Below are 26,274 nucleotides of genomic sequence, written 5' to 3' on the forward strand. Positions count from 1 at the left end.
TATTTTCTACCACTTGGTGGCAGAGCTGAAAAGGAAACACAATCTTAGATTTTTTTGTAAAGATGCAGTTGACCAGCGGGGGCTCAGTCCAAACACCAAAGGTGGAAACACAGTCATGGGGACCCTGGAGTGTCAGAGGCTGAGAGGTGACCTTATAAAATCATGAGGGGCATGAATAGAATAAATAGGCAAGATCTTTTCCTTGGGATGGGGGAGTTCTGAACTACAGAGCATAGGTTAAGGGTGAGAGGGGAAAGATATAAAAAGGGACCTAAGGGACAACTTCTTCACACAGAGGGTGGTGTTTCTATGTAATGAGGAAGTGGTGGAGGCTGGTACAATACAGCATTTAAAAGACATCTGGATGGGTATATGTATACAAAGGGTTTGAGGGATATAGGCCAATTAGGACTTATACACTTGATGGCAAGGACCTGGCGAGTGTTGTTGAACAGAGACCTTGGAGCGCAGGTTCATAGTTCCTTGAAAGTGGAGTCGCAAGTAGATAGGATAGTGAAGAACATGCAAAAAGAAAGTGCAAATACTAAAAGCCATAGTGCAAGGGTCAAGCCCTCCCTCAAAATCATCATTGTCCTCACTTAGAAAGGACAAAAGTAACACAGCTGCAACCAGCCAGAGAAATAATAAAAAAAGACAACAGTTCCCTAATGAGAACTAAAATATAACAGTATACACTGACCATGTAGCCAGTCAGCTCAGAAATCTGTTCGCAAAAAAGATCATGGAGTGCAGTTAGGTTCTCAATATCTCAGATAAAATTATCTCCCCAACCAATGGTTCTGATTAAAAATGGACATGGAGCAGCATTGGGGCAGGGAGTGGTTATTTGGCCCATAGTCTCTGTGCCAAATCTCTAAAAGAGAAACATAGCCAGTTCTACTCTCCTCCTCTTTTCCCAAATCCTGCTTGTCAAGACAGTTTCTTTATTAATTTCTGATTTTAATTGCAGATAAATGTGAAACGAATTGTTTTAAAAACTCTTTCGAAGTGGTGTAAACACGGTTGCTTGTTCAAGTAGTGCAAGAAGGTTAATTAACAGTTCACAGACCAAAGGCCCTTTTTGCCTGCCAACAATGATGAGATTGTCTCCCAAGAAGTTGAACAACTTGTGGGTGTTAACAATGTGGCCATAGGCATTCAGACCTCTGGAAGGGCAGTGGAGTCTTTCTCTACAGTTAAAAAAGTTAAAACATAAAGAACGCCAATTTGTTTTCCCTCACAGTTGCTGTAAACTGGCTTCTAACCCATAGCTAAGAGACCTGGCAATTTGTTAAATAGTTCTCTGTGTCCTCTATGCGGAAGTAATACATTCCTGAAGAAAGATGGAGAAACAGCAAATCCTGACAAGTAAAAGTATCAATGCAGACAGACACCATTGAAATGCCTTCAGTTTTTCCTTCCATATAACACCAATTCTTTGTTTTGCTGTGTCTGTGCCAGGTGAGTTTTAAGGGGCTGGAGTTTTCATTAATTGAAGTATATGTCGACAGTTCATATTTGTTCATCTGTAGCTCAAATCTATTTGTAATAAATAGTAGTTCTTGTTTTATACAGAAATCTGGCATGTATTTTCTGTTAAGCAGAGTCTAAAAAGGCAGGTAAACTGGGAAACTATTCTGATAAAATCTTAACTTTTGTGATGACTCTGGGAATAACAGAGTTTGACTTTCAGCACATCATCCCAGTGAGATGTGTCCTCTGTTTCAGGGTTCTGAGCCTTGACAGAATCCTGTCTTGCATCAACTGGTCAGCTTTAGTAGTGATCAGTGTAATGTCCACGCAGGTGAGTGAGACACTGTCTCAGACGTTCACATTCAGATGCAGCAGCTCACAGGCAATTGCTTATTCCATTTTCACATCAAGGAGGTGCCAACTGTCATCAATTAGAAAGCTGGGAGCAAAGAGAGACAGAGACAGACAAGGAGAGTGTTAATGTAATCACAATTGTATGTCTTGTTGAAGTGCAACATCATCTTTATATCTACAAGGTAAAAGTTTCTACAATAAACAGTTTAGACCAGCCATCCAACTCCAGAACATATCCATCTGTCAGCAGAATGGAAGACCGGCAATACAGACATTTACTACAAGTGATGTCCTCATGTAGAGAATGTTGAGTCCCAATAACAGACTCGTAAAGACCGAGGGGGACTAGTGTTCAGTATCAGGGTCTCAGAGGGGGTCTGGCATTCTGTCTTCATACTGATCTCCAACACTTACCTCACGAGCCTATAATGTGGAAGCTGCAGGCTGCCCTCTTGGAATTTACAGATTTGATTTCTTGCACTGCGGTTGGAGTTGTTTGGCATATTTTAACGAGTCTATGAACACAGGACTTGAGCAAATTCAAAATGTTCTTCCTTCTGGTCTTTGATTTCGATCATATTGAGGGAAGAAGGACTTCAGTTAATAAACTTTTGTCTTGTATAGGAATATATCAATTGGAAACAGAATTAGGCAATTCGGCCCCTCAAGCCTGTACTTTTCAATAAGTTCAGTGCTGCTCTGTTTGTGTTTCAAATTTCACAGCTCTAGCTAACCCTGATAAATCTTTGAATCCCCCAACAAGAGTTTATCCACCTCCGCCTAAAAATTATTTAATGTCCTATCTCCAATGCTTTCTGATGCAGAGAATTCCAAAGTTGCACAACCCTCTGAGATATACTTTGTCCTACAAAGGTGATCCCTCATTCTAAAGCAAAGCTCTCTGGTTCTGGACTGACCATAAGAAATATCTTTTCCACATCCAACTCATTCAGGATCTTACACGGTTCAACCAAGTTATCCCTCACTTCTAAATCGCATTGGAAACAAGTACAGCGTGTCCAACCTTGACTCATGAGAAAACCCACTCATTCCAGGGATCACTAGTAAATGTCCATTGAACCACCTCCAAAGCATTTAGATCCTTCCTTCAGGAGGGAGACCCAATCTGAGGACAGTATAAAGGACACGGTCCAACCAATATTCTCTATAACTGAAACACTATGTTTACTTTTATATTCAAGTCTTCTTGTAATAAAGGACATGATTTTGTTACCGCTCTTGATTAAATGCTGCACTTGTAAGCTAACATAGTGACTACAGCACCAGAACACCTAGATCTCTGCTGATTGGAATTCTGCAATCACTTTTCATTCAGATAACATTTTGTACTTTTTTTACTCTTAGAGTCATAGAGATGTACAGCACAGAAACAGACCCTTCGGTCCAACTCGTCCACGCCGACCAAATATCCCAACCTAATCTAGTCCCACTTGTGAGCATTTGTGAGCAGCACGGTGGCACTGTTGCCTCACAGCGCCAGAGACCCGGGTTCAATTCCTGCCTCGGGCGACTGACTGTGGAGTTTGCACATTCTCGTGTCTGCGTGGGTTTCCTCCAGGTGCCCCGGTTTTCTCCCACGGTCCAAGGTTGTGCAGGTTAGGTTAATTGGCCATGCTGAATTGCCCGTAGTGTTAGGTGAGGAGTGAGTATAGGGGAATGGGTCTGGGTGGGTGTGCTTCGGCGGTTCGGTGTGGACTTGTTGAGCCGAAGGGCCTGTTTCCACACTAAGAAATCTAGTCCCATATCCCTCTAAACCCTTCCTATTCATACGCCCATCCAGATGCCTTTTAAATGTTGCAATTGTATCAGCCTCCACAATTTCCTCTGGCAGCTCATTCCATACATGCACCACCCTTTGCATGAATACGTTGATAGGTCTCTTTTATATCTTTCCCCTCTCACCCTAAACCTATGCCCTCTAGTTCTGGACTCCCCACCCCAGGGAAAAGACTGTCTATTTGTCCTATCCATGCCCCTCATAATTTTATAAACCTCTAGAAGGCCACCCCTCAGCCTCTGACGCTCCAGCGAAAACAGCTCCAGCCTATTCAACCTCTCCCTACAATCCTAACAATATCCTTGTACAACTTTTCTGACCCTTGCAAATTTCACAACATCCTTCCGATAGGAAGGAGACCAGAATTGCATGCAATATTCCAAAAGTGGCCTAACCAATGTCCTATACAGCCACAACATGACCTCCCAACTCCTATACTCAATACTTTGACCAATAACGGAAAGTGTACCAAATGCCTTCTTCACTATCCTATCTACTGTGACTCTACTTTCAAGGAGCTATGAACTTGCACTCCAAGGTCTCTTTGTTCAGCAACACTCCCCAGGACCTTACCATTAAGTGTAGAAGACCTGGAAGGTTCATTTCCAGACGTTTCATCACCCTACTAGGTAACATCTTCAGTGGGCCTCCGGGCGAAGCACTGTTGATAAGCCCTGCTTCGTATTTATACGTTTATAGACATTTAAATACAAAGCAGGAATTATCAACAGTGCCTTGCCCAGAGGCCCACTGAAAAATTTACCTAGTAGGGTGACAAAACATCTGGAAATGAACCTTCCAGCTCAGTAAGCAAACCTACAGCCAGAACCTCAACTTGAGCTACAAACCTTCTCAAAACTTGTATAAGTCCTGCTAAGGTTTGTTTTCCCAAAATGCAGCACCTCACATTTATCTAAATTAAACTCCATTTCCTCAGCCCATTGGCCCATCTGGTCAAGATCCCATTGTAATCGGAGGTAACCTTCTTCGCTCCCCACTACACCACCAATTTTGATGTCATCTGCAAACTTAATAACTATACCTTTATGCACATATCAGGTCATTTATATAAATGTTGAAAAGTAGTGGACCCAGCACCATCCTTGTGGAACTCCACTGGTCACAGGCCTCCAGTCTGAAAAACAACCCTCCACCACCACCCTCTGTCTTCTATCTTTGAGCCAGTTCTGTTTCCAAGTGTCTAGTTTTCCCTGTATTCCGTGAGATCCAACGTTGCTAACCAGTCTCCCATGGGAAACCTTGTCGAATGCTTTACAGAAATCCATATAGATCATGTCTACCACTCTGCCCTCAATCCCCTTTCCTACTTCTTCAATAAACTCAATCAAGTTCGAGAGACATGATTTCCCACGCATGAAGTCATGGTGATGATCCCTAATCAGTCCTTGCCTTTCCAAATACATATAAATCCTGTCCCTCAGGATTCCCTCCAACAATTTGCCTACCACAGACACAGCCTCACCAGTCTATAGTTCCCTGGTTTGACCATACCATCTTTCTTAAATAGTGACATTATGTTAACCACTCTGTGACTACTGATGACACAAATATCTCAGCAAAGGGCCCAGCAATCACTTCTTTAGCTTCCCAGAGTTTAGGGCACACCTGATCAGGTCCTGGGGATTTATCAATTTTTACACGTTTCAAGACATCCAGCACTTCCTCCTTTGCAATATCGACATTTTTCAAGATGTCACCATCTACTTCCCTACATTCTCTATCTTATATGCTCTTCTCTACAGTAAACACTGATCCAAAATACTCGTTTAGTGTCTCCCCCATCTCCTGAGGCTCCACACAAAAACCTTGCTGATCTGTAAGGGGCCCTATTCTGGCTCTAGTTATCCTTTTGTCTCATGCATTTGTAAGAACCCTTTAGATTCTCCTTAACCCTGTTTGCCAAAGCTATGTTGTGTCCTTTTTGCCCTCCTCATTTTCCTCTTAAGTATACTAGATTGGGTTGGACCAAAGGGTCTGTTTCTGTGCTGTACATCTCTATGACTAAAACTCTATACTCCTACTGCCTTTATACCTAAAGGCTTCACTCGATCTATCCTGTGTACACCTGACGTATGCTTCCTTCTTTTCCTTAACCAAATTCTCAATTTTGTTAGTCATCCAGCATTCCCTACACCAACCAGCCTTTCCTTTCGCCCTAAAGAAATATACTGTCCCTGGACTCTCGTTATCTCATTTCTGAAGGCTTTCCATTTTCTAACCATCTCTTTACTTGTGAACATCTGTCCCCAATCAGTTTTTGGGAGCTCTGCCTAATACTATCAAAATTAATCTTCCTCCAATTTAGAACTTCAACTTTTAGATCTGGTCTATCCTTTTCCATCACTATTTTAAAACTAATAGAATTATGGTCCCTGGCCCCAAAGTGCTACCCCACAGACACCTCAGTCACCTGCCTGCCTTATTTCCCAAGAGTAGGTCAAGTTTTGCATCTTCTCTAGTAGGTACATCCACATACTGAATCAGAAAACTTTCTTGTACACACTTAAATTAGATTAGATTCCCTACAGTGTGGAAACAGGCTCTTTGGCCCACCAAGTCCACACCGACCCTCCGTAGAGTGACCCACCCAGACCCATTTCCTTCTGACTAATGCACCTAACACTATGGGCAATTTAGCATGGCCAATTCACCTAACCTGCACATCTTTGGACTGTGGGAGGAAACCAGAGCACCCGGAGGAAACCCACGCAGACACGAGGAGAATGTGCAAACTCCACACAGACAGTCGCACGAATCGAACCCGGGTCCCTGGTGCTGTGAGGCAGCAGTGCTAACCACTGAGCCACCGTGTCACCCACAATTCTGTTCCATCTAAACCTTTAACACTATGGCAGTCCCAGTCTATGTTTGCAAAGTTAAAATCCCCTACCATACCCACCTTATTAGTCTTACAGATAACTGAGATCTCCTCACAAATTTGTTTCTCAATTTCCCGCTGATTATTGGGGGGTCTATAATACAATCCCAATAAGGTGGTCATCCCTTTCTTATTTCTCAGTTCCACCCAAATAAGTTCCCTGTATGTATTTCTGGGAATATCCTCCCACAGTGCAGCAGTAGGGCTATCCCTTGTCAAAAATGCCACTCCCCTCCTCTCTTGCCTCCCTTTCTATCCTTCCTGCAGCATTTGTATCCTGGAACATTAAACTGCCAGTTCTGCCCATCCCTGAGCCATGTTTCTGTAATTACTATGATATTCCAGTCCCATGTTCCTTACCATGCCCTGAGTTCATCTGCCTTCCCTGTTAGGCCTCTTGCATTGAAATAAATGCAGTTTATCAGTCCTATCTTTTTTCTCTGCTGTTCCTTCCTGCCCCTGACTGTTTGACTCTTTTTTTCTCAATTGTACCAGTTTCAGATTGATCTCTTTCCTCACTATCTCCCTGGGTCCCACACCCTAACCTTGCAAGTTTAAATCCTCCTGAGCAGCTTTAGCAAATCTCCCTAACAGTATAATAGTCCCCTTCCAATTCAGATGCAATTAGTCCTTCTTGCACAGGTCACTTCTACCCCAGAAGAGATTCCAATGATCCCAAAACATAAATCCTCCTCCCCTGCACCAGCTCCTCAGCCACACACTCATCTGCTCTATCCTCCTATTCCTACACTCACTAGCTCACAGTACCAGGAGTAATCTAGATATTACTACGCTCAAGGATCTCCTTTTTAAATTCCTCCCTAACTCTATATTCTCCCTTCAGAATCTCATCCTTTTCCCTTCCTATATCATTAGTTCCAATGTGCACAACAAAATCCTGCTGGACCCTCTCTCCCTTGAGAACATTCTGCACCCTCTGAGACATCCCTGATCCTGGAACCAGGAGGCAACACACCATTCTGATTTTTTACTGCTGGTCACAGAAACATCTGTCTGTGCCTCAGAGTAGAGAGTCCCCTAACACAATCTCTTGGAACCAGACGTACCCCTCATTGCATTAGTGCCAGTCTCGATACCAGAAACTTGGCTGTTCGTGCTACGTTCCCCTGAGAATCCATCACCCCTACATTTTCCAAAACAGCATACTTGTTTGAAATGGGGATAGCCACAGAATACTCCTGTACTACCTGCTTACCTTTCCTGGAATTAACCCATTTATATGACCGTATCTGCGGCTTTTCTCCCTTCATATAACTGCCATCCATCACTTGTTCTTGTAAATTCCACATTGTCTCTAATTGTCACTCCAACTGATGCATTTGGTCTGATCGACTTCGCAAACAACCGCATTTATTGCAGATGTAATCCTCAGTAATACGTAAACTCTCCCTAAATTCCCGCATCCGATAAGAAAAGCATATCATTCTACTAAAGGCCATTTTTGCTTCTTCCAATCTACAGACCCAGAAAATAGCACTGTCGTATTCCTCTACAAACACTGCTCCAGGCTATCTTAATACTTATGGCTTATATTTAAGCTTAATCAAGAGACAAATCTCACTAAAACATAATCAAGAAAGAATCCACTCTACTCACTATTGTAGATTTACAGCAAGGCCACACTTAAAACTATTCACTTATCTGTTTCTGTGTTGCGACCTCTCCCAAACAGGTTCCTCAAAGATCAGTTGTGAATTTCACTGTTTGTTAATTTTCCTAGATGCATGCCAATGTCCAGCGATACATCAATTCAACAGCAAAGGCAGTAACTGTGCAGGTTCACCGCTGTCAGTTTGCAGTGTGGATTTCTTTCTCTCCCTCTCTCCTGCACTGGCTTGACCATGTGCTGTCTTTGTCCATTCCTCTCCCTTTTAAAAGTGCCATGTTTTGACTTTTTATTTCTCTCCAAAGTTCCAAAACAATGCAACAGCATATAAAACAGTAATTACGGCTCCTGGAATTCGAGAAAATCACCTCCAACACCTAAAATACCTCAAAAAAGGTGCAGCCTGTTACAGTCAAAATTTCTTCCCATCCTCCATCTTGGATTACTCAGAATCCTCTTCTTGCTAATTTCACATTTTCCCCCATTACACTACATCTGTTAGATTTTTGCCCAATCTATCAATATGCATCTCCAGTCTCATGTCACCTTCACAGCATATTTTCATAGCTATCTTCATGTCATCTTCAAAATTTATCCACCATGCCTCACTCTCCTCATTAAGTCATCGATATAAATTGCAAAGGCCTCCAGACACATCCGATGAGATTGCACTTGTTGCGTCCTGTGGCATTTTCTCAAATGTCTTCTGCAAGTTCAAGGCCAATGTGTCAATGGACTCCCCTTTATCCAGTTACTACTTCAAGGAACTTCAATTAAGTTCTTCCTCACAGAAAATACTGACTCTTCCTGACCACCTTGAACTCTCTTCCCCCCGCCAAAAAGTGGTCAGTTCCAGCTTCCTTAAATGATCAGTTCTAACATCTTACCCAAAACGGATGTCAAGCTAACTGGCCTCGGTTTCTGGTTTTCTGCCTTCTTCCCTCATTGAATACAGATTGTATTTCTTATTTTCTAGCTTACAGAACCTTCCAGAATCTATGACTTTTGAAAAATTAACATCAGCGCATCTACTCCTCAGTAGCCACCTCTTTCAAGACATTAGGATAAAGTGTACCAAGACAGAAGGATTTGCCAGTGTACAATACCATCAGTTGGCTCAGTATTGCTTTCCTAATGATTATAATTTCATCAAGTTCCTCCCCTCAAACTCATTTACAACTGTTACTGGGTTATTTTATATCCTCTACAGTGAAGAGGAACAGCAAAATATATTTCATTCACCATTTCCATATTTTCTCCTATTGACTCCCCATTCTCAAGCAGATCACTCACTGAATATTTGTCTTTAAATCCTGCAGAAACTCATGTCTGTTTTCATGTTTCTAATTAGCGCCCTCTCATGCTCTTTCTTCCTGGTGATTTAACCTTTTGTTCATTTCCTTCCGTTCTTTTTACTCTGACGAATCATCTGATCCACCACTCATCTTTATGGAAATAAGCTTTTTGCCAACTTAAATTTGATGCTTCCCTCAACTTTAGTTAGTCATGGATGGTTGTTCCTTCCTTCAGAGTTTTTCTTTACAGTAGGAATGTTATCTATTCTGAGCGCTCTGAAATATCCTCTAAACACCTGCCATACTTCTCTATTGATCCATTTCTCAGCCTTGTATCCAAGTTCACTTCAGCTAGCTCAGCTTCCAAGTCCACATAGTGGTCTTGATTTAAGTTTAAAACACTGATCTCACATTTGCTTCTTTTTCAGGTTAGATCTAAAATTCAATTTGTATTGTGGTCGCTGCTGTCCAGAAATGCCTTGACACAGAGGCCATTAATTAATCCTATTTCATTAAACAAGACCAATTTTAATATGCTCTGATTGGTTCAAGGACTTGATACTCTAAGGACCTACCTTAAAAACATTCTATAAACTCCTTATCCAGGCTACTACAGCCAAGCTTATTTTTCCAGTTTATATGAAGATTAAAATCATCCATGGTTATTGCTGTCCCTTTATCACAAACACCCAAATATTACTTCTTGCATATTTTGCCCCATTTTACTGTTGGTCGGGTGGAGGGTCCAGTAGATCTCTCCCACTGGCAACTTCTTTCCAACTACTCATCAACCATCAGAAAGCTAAGCTTGTTCAGAAGTGTCCTGAGGCTATTCCTCTCTCAGACAGATATTCCACTTCAGGTACTGTTGAAAGGGCTAGTCTCTTTCAGAAAAATAGAAATGGGAGTCAGAGCTGGGGCAGAAGGAATGAATCTTGTGTTAAGTGGGGTTTGTCAATATTTAAAAGAATAATTGATATAGGGAACTTTCCTGTCAGGGGAACAGACAGGAGGTTCTGCAGCAGTGAGCATGAATCTAAGTTAGTATTTTCCCTTAGTGGTGCCAGGATTCAGGACTACCCAAAATTCTTGAAGCATATTGTCAAAAGGGAGAGATTGAGAAGCTGGAAGCTGTTGTATCTATTGGTAGGAATGCAATAGTTGGGGAAAGGGTTAAGGCTTTGCAGAATGAAAACAAGAGGTTAGGTAGAACGCTAAAAAGCTGAACCTCAAAAGATCATCATCTCTGGTTGACTCTTGATGCCACATGCTAGTGAGAGGAGGAATAAAAAGATAGGACAGTCAAATCAACGGTTGAAGAGATTGTGCAATGGGCAAGTATTCAGATTTTTGGTTCATTGGAATCTCTTCTGGGGTAGAAAAGACCTGTTCAAAAGGCATCACCTGAAATGGAAAGGGATCAACATCTTGGCAGAGAGATTTACTAATTCTATTTCAGAAGTAAAGAAAACTTCTGGATGGGAGGAACCACCATCCACAGTTAACTAAAGAAGATGGGGAAAACATCAAATCTAAGGGGAAAAAGCTTCTAATGCTTCTAATAAAGATGACTGGTAGGCCAGATGGTTTGTCAGAATATAGAGCACCTTTATACTAAAACAGAGTGGGAATAAAGATTCCTAAGTAGAAAGTATAAAGAAGTAGATGGTTCTGAATCAGAAAAGTGCAATTTAATTAGAAAAGACGGACAAGAGCAAGTCAGAGAACAAGGTAACTGAAGAATTAAACTACATTTATTTCAATGCAGGGGATCTTACAGTCAGGATGATGAACTCAGGGAGTGTGTAGGAACACGGGACCGGGATGTCGCAGTTATTACAGAAACTAGGCTGAAGAAAGGACAGGAGGGACAGAAGAGGAAGTGCTGGAAGTCTTAGAATACATAAAGGTAGATTAATCTCTGGGACCTGATTAACTGTATCTCAGGACGTGTGGAAGTTAGGGAGGAAATTGTGGGGCCCCTAACAGAAATATTTGTATCTTCTATAACCACAGGTGAGGTGCTCAAGGACTGGAGGGTGATGAGTGTTGTGCTTTGAAGAAAAGTTGTAAGGAGAAGTGTGTGTACTACAGATCTGAGTGCCTGATATTGGTGTTGGGTAGATTGTTGGAGGTGATTCTGAAATTCCTATTTGGAGAGGCCAGGACTGATTAAAGATAGCCACAGCATGGTTTTGTGCAAGAGAAATAGTGTCGCACTAACCTGATCAAGTTTTTTGAGAAAGTAACCAAAAAGATTGATGACGACAGAACAGTAGACATTGCTTACATGTACCTTAGCAAATCCTTTGACAATGTTCCACATGGTAGACTAATTAGTAAAGTTAGATCACATAGGATTCAGGGTGAGCTTGCCATTTGGATACAAAATTGCCTTAACTGGAAACAGAGGATGGCGATGGCGGGCTGTTTTTCAGACTGGAGTCCTGTGACCATTCACGTTCCACAGGGATTGGTACTGGGTCCACTTTTGTTCATCACTTATATGAAATCATTTGGATGAGAATATAGGATGTATGGTTAGTGAGTTTGACCACGACCACCAATTTTGGTGTTGTTTACAATGAAGAAAGTTGTCTAAGATTACAAATAAATCTTGATCAAGTGGGTCAATGAGCTGAGGAGCGTAGATGGATGTTAATTTGGATAAATGCGAGGTATTGCATTTTGGTAAAACAAACAAGGGCAGGACTTATACAATTAATGATAGGACTAGGGTGGTGTTGTAGAACAGAGATACCTAGGGATTCAGGTACACAATTCTTTGAAATCTGCACCACAGGTAGACAAGGTGGTTAAGAAAGCATTTATCACTTTTCATAGAAATAGAATCCTTCCAGTGGGAAAGCAGACCATTTGGCTCATCAGCCACATCGACCTTCTGAACAGCATCCCATCCAGACCCATCACATACCCTATCCCTGTAACCCTGCATTCCCCAAGGCAACCCATTTAGCCTGCACATCTCTGGATGCTATGGTCAATTTAGCAAGGCCAATCTACCTAACCTGCACATTTTTAGACTGTGGGCAGAAACCCACAGACATGGGGAGAATGTGCAAACTCCACAGTCAGTCGCCTGAGGCTAGAATCAAAATCTGGGGTCCCTACAACTGTGAGGTAGCAGTGCTAGCCACTGAGCCACCATGCCTTCATTGCTCAGCCCTTTGAGGACAGGAGTTGGAATGTCATGTCGAAGTTGTACAGGATTTTAAGGCCTCTTTTGAAATACTGTGTACATTTCTGGTCGCTGTGCTATAGGAAGGATATTATTAAACTAGAGAGGGTCAAGAAAAGATTTATCAGGATATTGCCGGAAATATAGGGGTTGAGATATCAAAATAGCTGGGTCTTTTTTTCACTGAAGCTTAGGAGGTTGAAGAGGTGACCATATAGAAGTTTAATGTCATAAGGGGCATAAATAAAATAAATAGCAAGGGTCTTTTCCCTAGGGTAGGGGAGTTCAAAATTAGAGGGCATATTTTTAGGGCAAGAAGAAAAAGTTTTAAAAAGGACATGCTGGCAACCACAGTGGTTTGTGTGTGGAATGAACTACCAAAAGAAGTGGTAGATGCAGGCAATTACAAAGTTTAAAAGACATTTGTATAAGTTCATGAATGTGAAATGTTTGGAGGGATATGGGCCACACATAGGAAAGTAGGACTTGTTTAGTTTGGTAAAATGGTTGGCGTGGACTAGTTGAACTCAGGGTCTGTTTCCGTGCTGTATGACTGAATTGCTAAATATCTGATGAGATTTTTCAGGGATGTGGGGAAAAGCCAAGTGTAGTGGATAACAGGATAACTTGAAGGAGAAAGTGAAGCCACAGTGAACTGCATGACACCCTCCTTGGAGAAGACAGCTACAGAGTAGTAAATCTCATCACTGACCTGTAAAAAAGGAATGGCACAGGGATGGTGCTGAAATGCCAGACTGCATGAGCATCAAACACCCACAACAATGGAGGGAAGTCCAGGAGTTCAAGCAAAGCCAGTCCATGCAGCATCATGACAACCACCATACACTTCCACACATAGGGGAGGTGACATCGGTTCCAGAGGCACCAGCTGAGCCACCACAGGAGGTTAATCAACCCTGAAACCAGACAGTGAAATGCAGGCACATGAACATCTTAACATGAAAAATAACATACAACTCAAGTCTGCTCCTCCCTTCTGGAAAATCCTGGCTGGACTTTTACTTCAATCCTATTTTCTCAACCAATTCCCAAATCTCTTGATTATAGAGTACAAAAGATTAGCCATCTTAAATCTTGAACATACCCAAGAGGCAAACCTCCACAGACTTCTGGTGTAAACAATACCAAAGATTCAGTGCTTGTTCTCCAAAATATTTCTTCTCAGATGACTCAAAGCTGGTGGGAAGTGAACAGTGAAAAGGATGCTGAAATGTTTGAGAGATTCAGATAAGTTGAATGAATGGGCAAATGCATAGCTGGTGCAGTATAATGTGGATAAATGTGGAGTTATCCACTTTGGTCGCAAAAACAAGGCGGCAGATTATTTCCTGAATGTCTATAAACAAAAAGGGGAATGCACATTATATCACAGTGACCTCAAACACCAGTTGCTGCAGGTAAGCATGTAGAAGGTGAAGACAAATGGTATGAAGGCCTTCATAGTGAGATTATTCAAGTACAGGTGCGAGACAATTCGAGTACAGGTGCAGTGATACTTTGCCACAATTATATTGGAGAAAGTGTGGACTATAGATGCTGGAGATCAATTAAAGAGTGTGGTGCCGGAAAAGCACAGCTGGTCAGGCAGCATCCGATTCTCCTGCTCCTCTGATGTTGCCTGACCAGCTGTGCTTTTCCAGCACCACACTCTTTGATTGCAGTTATATCAGGCCTTAGTGAGACCACACCTGGAGTACTGCTTGCAGTTTTGTTCTCCTTAACTGAGGAAGTATGTTCTTACTATGGAGGGAGTGCAACAGATGCAGGAAGCATGCTCCCAGAACCAAGGGTCACAGTCTCAGGATACAGGGTCAGCTGTTAGAAATAGCTTAACCCAGAGAGTGGTGGGCCTGTGGAATTCTCTACCATGGAAAGCAGTCAAGGCCAACACATCATGTGATTTCAAGAAGAATTGGATATAGTACTTGTAGCTAAAAAGAATCAAATGACATTGGGGACAGCAGGAACAGGTTATCGAGTTGGGTGACCAGCCATGTTCATAACGAATGGTGGAGCAGGCCAGAGCGCTGAAGCACTTATTCCTGCTATTTCTTTTTAGGTTTTATGTCTGCCCTAAACGCATCTTTACTCACTCACCCTAGAAATTTCTCCTAGGCCAAGAATCAAACATCAAGCATACTCACTCTACTTTTTTTTAATCTGCAAGTAAGCTCCACCAACAAAAGGCAGACTTCAATTTAGAAAAAAAGAGATATTGCATTTGTGTAATACAAATAAGGACAGAATTTACAATTAAGGGATCTTGAGTAGTCTTGCAGAACAGAGACACCTAGGGGTTTAGGTACAAAATTCTTTGAAATTTGAATCACAGGTAGACAGGGTAGTTAATGTGGCATTTACCATGCTTGCCTTCATTGCTCAGACCTTTGAATATAACAGTTGGATTGTCATGTTGAGCTTACACAGCATGTTGGTGAGGCTTCTTCTGGAGTAGTGTGTGTAGTTCTGGTTACCTGGCTACAGAAAGGCTATTATTAAACTGGGGAGGGTTCGGAAAAGATTTACCAGGATGCTGCTAGGAATGGGGGGGCTTGAGATATAAAAATAGACTGGATAGGCTGGAACTATTTTTCACTGGAGCATAGGAGATTGAGGGGTGATCTTACTGAGATTTATAAAATCGTGAGGGGCATAGATAAGGCGAATGACAGAATCTTTTCCCTAGGACAGGTGAGTTCAAAACTAGGGGGGCACATTAATGTGAGAGAGGAGAAAGATTTTAAAAATGATTTGAGGGACAACTTTTTTTTTAAAAAAGCACAGCATAGTTCATGCGTGGAATGAATTGCCAAAGAAAGTGGTGGATGCAGATAGTTAAAGACATTTCATTTAAATGACATTTGGATAAGTTCACGAATGGGAAAGGTTTGGAAGGATATGGGCCAAATGAAGGCGGAGAGAGTAGTCTAGTTTGGGAACATGGTCAGCATGAATTGGTTGAATCATAGTTTCCATATTTCATGGCAGGGACACGATAGGGTTAGGTACAGAGTAAAGCTCCTTCTACTTTTTCAAACTGTTAGTTAAACTTTTTCTAGTCATTTGAATTGCTAGCAAAGCTTCCCCTACACATAACCATCAAACACTCCCCAGGACAAGCTGCACGGGCCTCACTACAGAGTAAAGATCTTGGTACTTAAACAGCGTGGGCTGGATTTAAACCCAGAGATAGAGAATCATTGCAACTTTAAATATATTCTTACTGAAATAAGGAATAAGATGAACTCCTGTCAGAGCCTCACTTACCTATCAAGACATTGGCAGCCATGTTGTACCCATAATCAAAATGCACAAAGGTGAGGTACCAGATGTGACATGTGAACAATCCAATGAGGAGGGCCCCAAAAAGACTGGCTGCCCAAGGGTGAGCCAAGCCCACGGTCCTGAAGAATCAACACAGCCAGATATGACAAAGCAACATTCAGCAGGTACAGTGGGTGAAGCAATGTAAAACAGAACCAAACAGCAGGGGTTCCTACTCTTGCAATGCCATTCATTGCAAATTCATTATAAAGTGCCTCAAAATACTTTGTGTAGTTGGACTGGATACTGTTTATAGAATGATTAAAAATGATAAAGAACCTCCTGTGAGGTACCAACAGCAGAAAACACACAACTTCTCAACCCTACACCTCGTGAGCTCTGCAAACATTCCAAATGTGGTCTTTCAAATCAGCTTCAGTTACTCTAACTCTCCGTGTACTACAGTGCGAACAAAGACGAGATTTCAGGCATTTAGGTCTTTTATCCATTAGTCATTCAGTAGTCACTGACCCAGGAAGTACAGCTTCAGGTGGCATCATGGCAGGGTTTGCTTAACGGAGGGGGTCGAGTGAATTTATGGGCAGATTTGGGAATTTTGAAGCAGAGGGGCTGACTTTCAAAGAACACTGCATCCAAGACATGGCTGTGGTCCAGGTTAATGGGTCTCACACAGACTGCTGCTGGCTGGAATCTCAGTCTCTGCACTTAAACAGTAGCCAGCGAGAACAGGACACTCACTCTCAGCTCAGTTATAAACACACCACTGTCCGCCTGACATGCTGCTCTAAGGTGTGAACTAACAATTCTCCCTCCTACCAAACGTCAAGGAAGATCTTGCATTCCTACAGCAGTGTTCACAACCACTAGGAACTCCAAAAGCATTTCGGAGCCAATGAAGTACTTATATATAGTCACGGTTTCCCTGTAGGAGACACAATCACCAATTTGCACACACAAGCTTTCAAACAGTGAAATGTCCAGACAACCTGTCTAAATCATGTTAGTACAATACAGGAACAGGCCTTTTGGCCTGAACTAATTGAGGGATAAATATTGAGCAGGACAGAGTGGAGAACCTCCCTGCCTTTCATTGGAACTGTGATGTGGAAATATTTACATCCATCTGAGGGGTCAGGTGAGACTTCAGCTTAATGCTTCATCCAAAACACACCACCTCTAACAGTGTAGCATGGCATCAGTGCAGCACTGGGAATGTCAACCTAGGAATCTTTAGATCAAATCATCGATAGGGACTTGAACCCATAAATATCTAGTTCAAAGGTAGAGTGCTCCCACTGAGCCACAGCTGACATGAGCAGACACTGGGTGAAGCCTGAGGCTGAAGGAGACCATGTCTCTCAGATAGAGGACACAAGTTGTTGTTTAATGGCATGCAGGATCATTGTTCAAAGCCTTGCCAAAAGATTGAACAGTTAGACTGAAAACAGCTGCTGCTGATGGGACACTGACAATGCTGTGACGTGGGGAAGTGCTACAAGAAATACTCACCGGACACAGCACAGGTAGATGGAATACAGCACCACCGATGACGCACAGAAGTAATCCATTTTCTGAAAAATTAAAATTACAATAAAAACAATTCTGCTAAAAACTATGATTGTTTGGTGATAACTGAGGTTACAGCCCCAGGAATCTGGTTACTTACCTCAGTCAGTGGAGTGTCACGTGTGTGGAATACAGTGGACCAAACCCAGGCATTGAGGGTGATCTACCAGAAGAGAAAAAAATTGTTGATTGTTTGGATTATCACAAGGACATAAGAAATAAGAGCAGGTGGTGGCCATTCAGCGAGATCAACGTCAATTTCAACAACATCACTGACATTATCTTTGATTTCCTCAGTGTTATTAATATCTAGAAATCAATCAGCCTCAGTGTTGAACATACTCGGTGACTCAGCCTCCACAACCCTCTGGGGTAGAGGATTCCAATGATTCCTCACCATCTTATTGAAGAGCTTTCTCCCTGTCTCAGAAATAAAGTCTGCCCATTGTCCAGAGACTGTACCTCTTGGTTCTCAAACCCCTCCCTCTCCTTCCTGCATTTACTGTCAGTTTGTTATAAGTTCCACTGAAGGCCTTAGCTTTCAAACCTTGTTGTTGTTGGTGGAGGGAGTATTTTAGGAACTTTTAACACTGCACAAGCATGATATGAGATGGTGACAAGCAGAGAGAGGACAAGACACAGGCAATCACAACAGAGAACGCATGATATGGAGGTTTTTGGGGGGAGGGAGGTGTGGAGGAAGGATTAATATTAACACCAGCTCTCAGTGGGTAGGGAAGGAGTCAGCACAAACCTTCTGAGAATCATAAACATGCGACCATGTCTGTTCAGTACTTTGAAAGATCCATCCAAATAAACCTACTTGTTTGCTCTTTCCCTCTGTTCTTGAAATTTTCTAATTCAAATCCAGTTTTTCTTTCAAAAGTTAATGAATTTGTTTCTCGTTCTAACGTTCTCACAGCATACTTTCACACCTATCTTTGCATCATCTACAAATTTAACCAACACGTCTCTGCTGTCATTGTTAGATATTTTCTAAATAAACTCAGAGATATTATTACAGATCTATCACTACCCACACCTTAATCCAAGCTCTTCCAATACAGCTATGGTGGGTAGCTGGACTGGACATTGTCTCCAGGACAATGTGGAAAATTGCCCAGGTTTGTCCTATCCACAAAATGTAGGACAAATCCAACGTGGCCAATTATAGTCCCATTGATCTACACCCGATCATCAGTAAAGTGATGGAAAGCATATTTTGTAACAGTGCTATCAAGCAGCACCTGCTCAGCATTATCCTACTCAGTGACACCCAGTCTCTGGGTTCCACCAGACCACTCAGCTCCTGTCCTCATTACAGCCTTGGTTCAAACATGGACAAAAAGAGCTGAATTCCAGAGGGGAGTGGAGAATGACAGCCCTTGACATCAAGGCTGCATTTGACTAAGTGTGGCATCAAGAAGCTCTAACAAAACCGGAATCATCGGGCATTGGGGGCAGACTTTCCAGTGTTTGAAGTCATCTGCGGAGTAAAAGATGATGTTAGTGTTTGTTGGAGGGGAATCATCTTAGATCTAGGATATTTCTGAAGGAGTTCCTCTGCATGGATATTTTCCAATCAACCTGGCCAGAAATGCTATTACAAACCTCTGGAAAAGGTGGGAGTTGAACCCATGGCTTAAGGTCTGATATAGAGACACTGTGGCACAAGAGCTCCTCAGGGTAATGTACTAGTCCCAACCATCTTCAGCTGTTTCACCAATGACTTCCCGCCATCATTAGGTCAGATGTAGGGACATTTGCCTATGAATACACAACATTCAGCACAATTCTCAACTCCTCCCAATCGGAAGTAGTCCATACTAAACACAAAGACAATGATCGTATCCAGGCTTGGGCTGATAAGTGGGAAATAGGATGCACCAGAGCACCAATGACCATCTCCAACAAGACATAATCAAATTATTGCCCCTTCATATTCACTGGTATTTTTAGGGTACAAGAAGGGTAGACAGATTGATCAGATTAGTATCAAATTGAATTTAACCATGAAAATGTGAGGTAATACAATTTGGAAAAAGTAACAGGACAAGGGAGTACTCAAAATGAATGGCAGAACACTAGGAAGCTCAGAGGGATCTTGGATGCTATGGCCACAGATCCCTGAAGGCAGCAGGATTGGTTATTAGGGCAGTAAGGCCTCATACAGGACATTTGCTTTTATTGGTTGTCACATAGCTTATAAGCAAAGGGAAGCAATGTTGCAGCCATACAGAACATTGATTGGGTCACAGCTGGATTACTGTGTGTAGTTCTGGTCACCACACTACAGGAAGGATGCGATTGCACTAGAGTGGGTGCAAGGGAGATTCGAGGAGAAAGTGAGGACTGCAGATGCTGGAGATCAGAGCTGAAAATGTGTTGCTGGAAAAGCGCAGCAGGTCAGGCAGCATCCAAGGAACAGGGCTCCTGAAGAAGGCTTATGCCCGAAACGTCGATTCTCCTCTTCCTTAGATGCTGCCTGACCTGCTGCGCTTTTCCGGCAACACATTTTCAGCAAGGGAGAGTCACCAGGATGTTGCCTGGGATGGAGCATTTCAGTGCTGGAGAGATACTGGATAAGCTTGGATTGTTTTCTTTGCAGCAAAGTCGTCTGAGAGAGGGAAACCTGATGGTGGTCTATAAGATCATGAGGAGCAAATACAGGAAAGAAAGTAAGCAGCTATTCTCCTTAGTTGAAGGGGCAATAAAAAGGGGCATAATTTTAAGGTGAAAGATTGAGGTTTATAGAGATTAGAGGAAATTCTTTTTCACCCTGAAGACAGTGGGAATTTGAAATGCACTGTTTGGGAGGGTAGTTGAGGAGGGAACCTCACAACCTTTAAAAAGTAGTTAGATGAGCACATGAAATATCATAACATTCAAGACTATGTGCCAAGTGCTGGAAAGTGGGACTAGTGTAGATTTAGAGCAGTTTTTGTCAATGCAGTCTTGATGGATCAAAGGCCTCTTTTGTAATGTATGATTTTTACAGCATGTTAGAGGCTAGAAACTTGCAGTAACTCACTCATCTCCTGACTCCCCAAAGCCTGTCCATCATCTGCAAGGCATAAACGATGAATGCGATGGAATACTCCCTACTTGCCTGAATGGGTGCAGAGCCAAAAACACTGAAGAAGCTTGACACTGTCCAGGACAAAACAGCCACTTGATTGGCACTACATCCACAAATATCCACTTCCTCCACCACCGACACTCAGTAGCACCGGTGCCTACCATTTGCACGGTAGCTCAGTGGTTAGCACTGCTGCCTCACAGCGCCAGGGACCCGGGATCGATTCCAGCCTCGGGCGACTCTCCGTGTGGAGTTTGCACATTCTCCCCGTGTCTGCGTGGGTTTCCTCCGGGTGCTCCGGTTTCCTCCCACAGTCCAAAGATGTGCAGGTCAGGTGAATTGGCCATGCTAAATTGCCCATAGTGTTAGGTACATTAGACAGGGGTAAATGGAAGGTTGGGGAGTTGGTCTGGGTGGGTTACTCTTAGGAGGGTCGGTGTGGACTTGTTGTGCCAAAGAGCCTGTTTCCATATTGTAGGAATCTAATCTACAAGATGCACTGCAGAAATTTATCAAATATCCTTAGACTGCACTTTCCAAACCCACAACTATTAATATCAGGAGGGCAAGTGAAGAAGATTAATTGAAATACCACCATCAGCAAGTTCTCCTCTAAGCCACACACCATCCTGACTAAGATGTACGTTACTGATCATTCACGGTTACTGGGTAAAAGTGCTGGAACACCCTCCCTAATGGCATTGCGGGAAAAGTTTCAGTAGCAGATTATAGTTGTTCAAGGAGGCAGCTCACCACCACTTTTTCACAACTAAGGATGGACAACCCTTGTTCCATGAAATATTTATTTTAAAAATCTGCCCCACTGCTTTCTATAGATTTATCCCTCATCTATAGCTCAGCTCACCTTTTACACCTATTTGGTAGCCCAGTTAAGTATAAGACTATATTTTAAACTGACTTTTACCTTTCAAACTGGACACAAAACTCAATTATATTGTTTTTGCAAGCTTTGTAGTTCAGGTTGAGGTTTAGAGTGTAGCTTTGCTCGCTGAGCTGTAGGTTTGATATCCAGATGTTTCATTACCTGGCTAGGTAACATCATCAGTGGTGACCTCCACTTGGAGGTCGCCACTGATATGTCACCTAGCCAAGTAATGAAACGTCTGGATATCAAACCTACAGCTCAGCGAGCAAAGCTACACCGCCCCCCCCCTCTCAATTATATTGTGGACATTACTACCTCAGGATTTACTGAAGTATTAACTAATGCTGCCACATTGCAGTTCCAAGTCTGTAGAACCTATTCTTTGACAAGACTAAAACTATACACAGTATTCTAGACATGGTCTCACCAATGCCTTGCATAATTGGAACAAAACAATCCTACTTTTACGCCCTATTCACTTTGCAATTAGCACCAACATTCCATCTGCCTTTCGAATCATTTACCATACTTGCATATATTTTTTGTTTCAACAACCAGGAGATTCAAGGTAGCTCAGATCTTTCCAGTTCTGCAATCTCTCTAGTTAGATAATCTGCTGCTTCTTCCTGGACAAGTTCACATATTCACACATTATGGCTGCTCCATGAAATTCAAAATTTCTATCAAATCTCCTCTATGGAGAATAATACCAGCATCTCCTTATTAACAAAATTCCTCACCACTGGGAAAACAATCCCCTCTGCAAAAGTTCTTGGCATCATTCCCGAAGTGTGGTTCTCAGAATGGGGCAAAATTCCAGCTGGGGCAAAACCTGACGCCAATAAAGATTTAGTATAATCTCCTTACATTTCAATTTAATATTGCAACTGGAAAAAATCTAAAGGTACTAATTAGATCCTTCATGCAGTCCCTCTGATGAAAAGAAGCATTGGACAAGCTGGAGAGTGCCTCAACACCTCACTTGTGGACAAAAATTTTAACTGTGGACTGGGGGTGAGGGGATTAAAGCAGCCCAAGTCCCAGCTCCTGTCTTCCCTGGGAAACTATGCATGCGGTCACAGGGTAAGCCCAGGGATAGGCTCAGGTGATTCCCTTCCCTATGTCTCTAACAAGCTGTGTGAATATGTGAACAGCCCAAAGAAAAATTCATTCCTCAAGATCCATTGCACAGACAGAAGCCTGGATCCCACGTTGTATAAATGGTCAGGGAAACAAATGTTTTGGGGTATCAGTCTGCTTCCTGTTCTGCAGTATCACTTCACTGCACTGACTAGAGGCACCTACTCTTTCACAATAGTAGAGCTTAGAATGTCGTTACCATAGCAAAGGAGATGCATGTATGGTACATAGGAGATTCTTGAGGCACTGCAGCCTGGTACCTGCCCAGCATCACATAGTGGGCCAGTCCATTCAGCATGGAGGCAAAGGCTGAGGCAGGTTCTTGGAAGAACAGGAATCGGTAGAAGGGCCACTGCAAAAACAAAAAGAAGAAAGGCACCAGTTAAAGTTGAGAATCAGACAAGCATCCTGAGCCAACTTCCCACAGTGGTAGAGGGGCTCGAAAAATGGTCTTGAAAAGCATTATGTTATTGGCAGTATTTTCATGAAGAGGCTCAGAGTCACAGCAAAGTGGATCCTGTAGGATTCACAGCAAGAGATAGTGTCCCCCAGGAACCTCAGAATCTGAATGCTCCAACCAGAGTCAGTATCAATCAATAATTTGAATTACTGCAGTGCCTACATTTACCTTGCCATAAAATTGAGGCACTTTGTGCCCTTCCTGAATGTACAGTCCCACTGTCAGCCACATACAACTGTATTTACAGTCATCAGCACAGCTCCAACCTGCCAGCAGAAACAGAGAAGGTCAACAGTCAAGCTACTTCTGACCAACAATTCAACCACAAATACGCTAATTTCAGGGTTATTGCATTGATGACATGATGTGTGTTGAGACAATAGGCAATGCCCAAATCATAAAACGAAGGGAAATGTTCGATGCTGAAATTATTCTTGACTGAATGCCCACACTTTCACGTGCAACAAGAACAAAGAAACTGGAGATAGGCAGAACCCATGCCGCGTTGACAGTATAGGGACCCGCAGGGAGAGGCAGCGTGCATGTGCGCGAGACTGTACCCCAGTGAGAGTCAGTGTGTGAGAGAGACTGTACCCCAGTGAGAGTCAGTGTGTGAGAGAGACTGTACCCCAGTGAGAGTCAGTGTGTGAGAGAGACTGTACCCCAGTGAGAGTCAGTGTGTGAGAGAGACTGTACCCCAGTGAGAGTCAGTGTGTGAGAGAGACTGTACCCCAGTGAGAGTCAGTGTGTGAGAGAGACTGTACCCCAGTGAGAGTCAGTGTGTGAGAGAGACTGTACCCCAGTGAGAGTCAGTGTGTGAGAGAGACTGTACCCCAGTGAGAGTCAGTGTGTGAGAGAGACTGTACCCCAGTGAGAGTCAGTGTGAGAGAGAGACTGTACCCCAGTGAGAGTCAGTGTGTGGGAGAGACTGTACCCCAGTGAGAGTCAGTGTGTGGGAGAGACTGTACCCCAGTGAGAGTCAGTGTGTGAGAGAGACTGTACCCCAGTGAGAGTCAGTGTGTGAGAGAGACTGTACCCCAGTGAGAGTCAGTGTGTGGGACTGAACCCCAGTGAGAGTCAGTGTGAGACTGTACCCCAGAGAGAGTCAGTGTGCGAGAGAGACTGTACCCCAGTGAGAGTCAGTGTGCGAGAGAGACTGTACCCCAGTGAGAGTCAGTGTGCGAGAGAGACTGTACCCCAGTGAGAGTCAGTGTGTGGGACTGAACCCCAGTGAGAGTCAGTGTGTGAGAGACTGTACCCCAGTGAGAGTCAGTATGTGGGAGTGTACCCCAGTGAGAGTCAGTGTGGGACTGTACCCCAGTGAGAGTCAGTGTGTGAGGGACTGTGCCCCAGTGAGAGTCAGTGTGTGAGGGACTGTGCCCCAGTGAGAGTCAGTGTGTGTTTGGGACTGTGCCCCAGTGAGAGTCAGTGTGTGAGGGACTGTGCCCCAGTGAGAGTCAGTGTGTGAGGGACTGTGCCCCAGTGAGAGTCAGTGTGTGAGGGACTGTGCCCCAGTGAGAGTCAGTGTGTGAGGGACTGTGCCCCAGTGAGAGTCAGTGTGTGAGGGACTGTGCCCCAGTGAGAGTCAGTGTGTGAGGGACTGTGCCCCAGTGAGAGTCAGTGTGTGAGGGACTGTGCCCCAGTGAGAGTCAGTGTGTGAGGGACTGTGCCCCAGTGAGAGTCAGTGTGTGAGGGACTGTGCCCCAGTGAGAGTCAGTGTGTGAGGGACTGTGCCCCAGTGAGAGTCAGTGTGTGAGGGACTGTGCCCCAGTGAGAGTCAGTGTGTGAGGGACTGTGCCCCAGTGAGAGTCAGTGTGTGAGGGACTGTGCCCCAGTGAGAGTCAGTGTGTGAGGGACTGTGCCCCAGTGAGAGTCAGTGTGTGAGGGACTGTGCCCCAGTGAGAGTCAGTTTGTGTGGGACTGTGCCCCAGTGAGAGTCAGTGTGTGAGGGACTGTGCCCCAGTGAGAGTCAGTGTGTGAGGGACTGTGCCCCAGTGAGAGTCAGTGTGTGAGGGACTGTGCCCCAGTGAGAGTCAGTGTGTGAGGGACTGTGCCCCAGTGAGAGTCAGTGTGTGAGGGACTGTGCCCCAGTGAGAGTCAGTGTGTGAGGGACTGTGCCCCAGTGAGAGTCAGTGTGTGAGGGACTGTGCCCCAGTGAGAGTCAGTGTGTGAGGGACTGTGCCCCAGTGAGAGTCAGTGTGTGAGGGACTGTACCCCAGTGAGAGTCAGTGTGTGAGGGACTGTACCCCAGTGAGAGTCAGTGTGTGGGGGACTGTACCCCAGTGAGAGTCAGTGTGTGTGGGAGTGTACCCCAGTGAGAGTCAGTGTGTGGGGGACTGTACCCCAGTGAGAGTCAGTGTGTGAGGGACTGTACCCCAGTGAGAGTCAGTGTGTGAGGGACTGTACCCCAGTGAGAGTCAGTGTGTGGGGGACTGTACCCCAGTGAGAGTCAGTGTGTGAGGGACTGTACCCCAGTGAGAGTCAGTGTGTGAGGGACTGTACCCCAGTGAGAGTCAGTGTGTGGGGGACTGTACCCCAGTGAGAGTCAGTGTGGGACTATACCCCAGTGTTTGGGGAGAGGCGGTCCTTACCTGCTGCCAGCATGTAGAGGGGCTGTAGTTTACGGAATGTCCGGAGCCGGACCCCAGTACAGTTGTGTCGCTCGCACAGTCGGACACAGTCGCGATAATAGGGCTCCCGGTCCCCCTGGGAGCAGGAGGCCGCGGGCAGGCCGACAGCGGCCAGCCCCAGGCAGTAATAGGCCAGACGGCGGAGCCACATCCTCAAAGCGGCCGGGACACCCGGAACCGAGTCCTACCACAGGCCAACGCACGAAACTTCCGGGGTTACAGCTTCATCAGTCTCCAGCACACGGACAGCAGCAAAACAAAGGGTCCGAACCCGAGCCGGGCCCATTCACACCTCCATCCCTCCGCCCCGCCCAGCCCAGCCCAGCCCACTGCACAGCCCCGCCCCGCCCACTGCACAGCCCCGCCCACCGCTCAGCCCCGCCCCATTCACTACACAGCCCCGCCCACCGCACAGCCCCGCCCCATTCACCATACAGCCCCCGCCCACCACACACCAACTCCCAGACCCCGCCCACTACAAAGCCCCGCCCCGTTCACCATACTGTCCCGCCCACTACACAGCCCCGCCCACCACAGTCCTGCTCCGCTCGTCACGCACCAC

At 44.2% G+C, this 26,274-nt stretch overlaps 1 protein-coding gene across 1 annotated transcript; it reads right to left on the reverse strand.

Annotated features, from left to right (window-relative positions):
• Positions 1-1,542: 1,542 nt before the first annotated feature.
• pgap3 (post-GPI attachment to proteins phospholipase 3) lies at positions 1,543-26,009 on the reverse strand. The gene is made up of 8 exons (XM_072561167.1): positions 25,674-26,009; positions 23,251-23,348; positions 22,822-22,974; positions 17,618-17,680; positions 17,461-17,522; positions 15,934-16,070; positions 13,358-13,562; positions 1,543-1,912 (listed from the first exon to the last, which is right to left on the reverse strand). Exons 1-8 carry the CDS (start codon positions 25,861-25,863, stop codon positions 1,864-1,866), a joined length of 957 nt encoding a protein of 318 aa, XP_072417268.1. The 5' UTR covers positions 25,864-26,009; the 3' UTR covers positions 1,543-1,863.
• Between the last annotated feature and the right edge of the window lie 265 nt (positions 26,010-26,274).

Source organism: Chiloscyllium punctatum, chromosome 42 (assembly GCF_047496795.1).
Source record: "Chiloscyllium punctatum isolate Juve2018m chromosome 42, sChiPun1.3, whole genome shotgun sequence".
NCBI classification, from domain to species: Eukaryota; Metazoa; Chordata; class Chondrichthyes; order Orectolobiformes; family Hemiscylliidae; genus Chiloscyllium; species Chiloscyllium punctatum.

Coding starts and splice junctions, on each gene's coding strand:
- pgap3 (XM_072561167.1), bottom strand. CDS start 25,863: ATGTGGCTCCGCCGTCTGGCCTATTACTGCCTGGGGCTGGCCGCTGTC. Junction 22,975..23,250: donor TGCCTCAATTTTATGGCAAG/GTAAATGTAGGC, acceptor TTGTTTTTGCAG/TGGCCCTTCTACCGATTCCT. Junction 17,523..17,617: donor GTGACACTCCACTGACTGAG/GTAAGTAACCAG, acceptor TTAATTTTTCAG/AAAATGGATTACTTCTGTGC.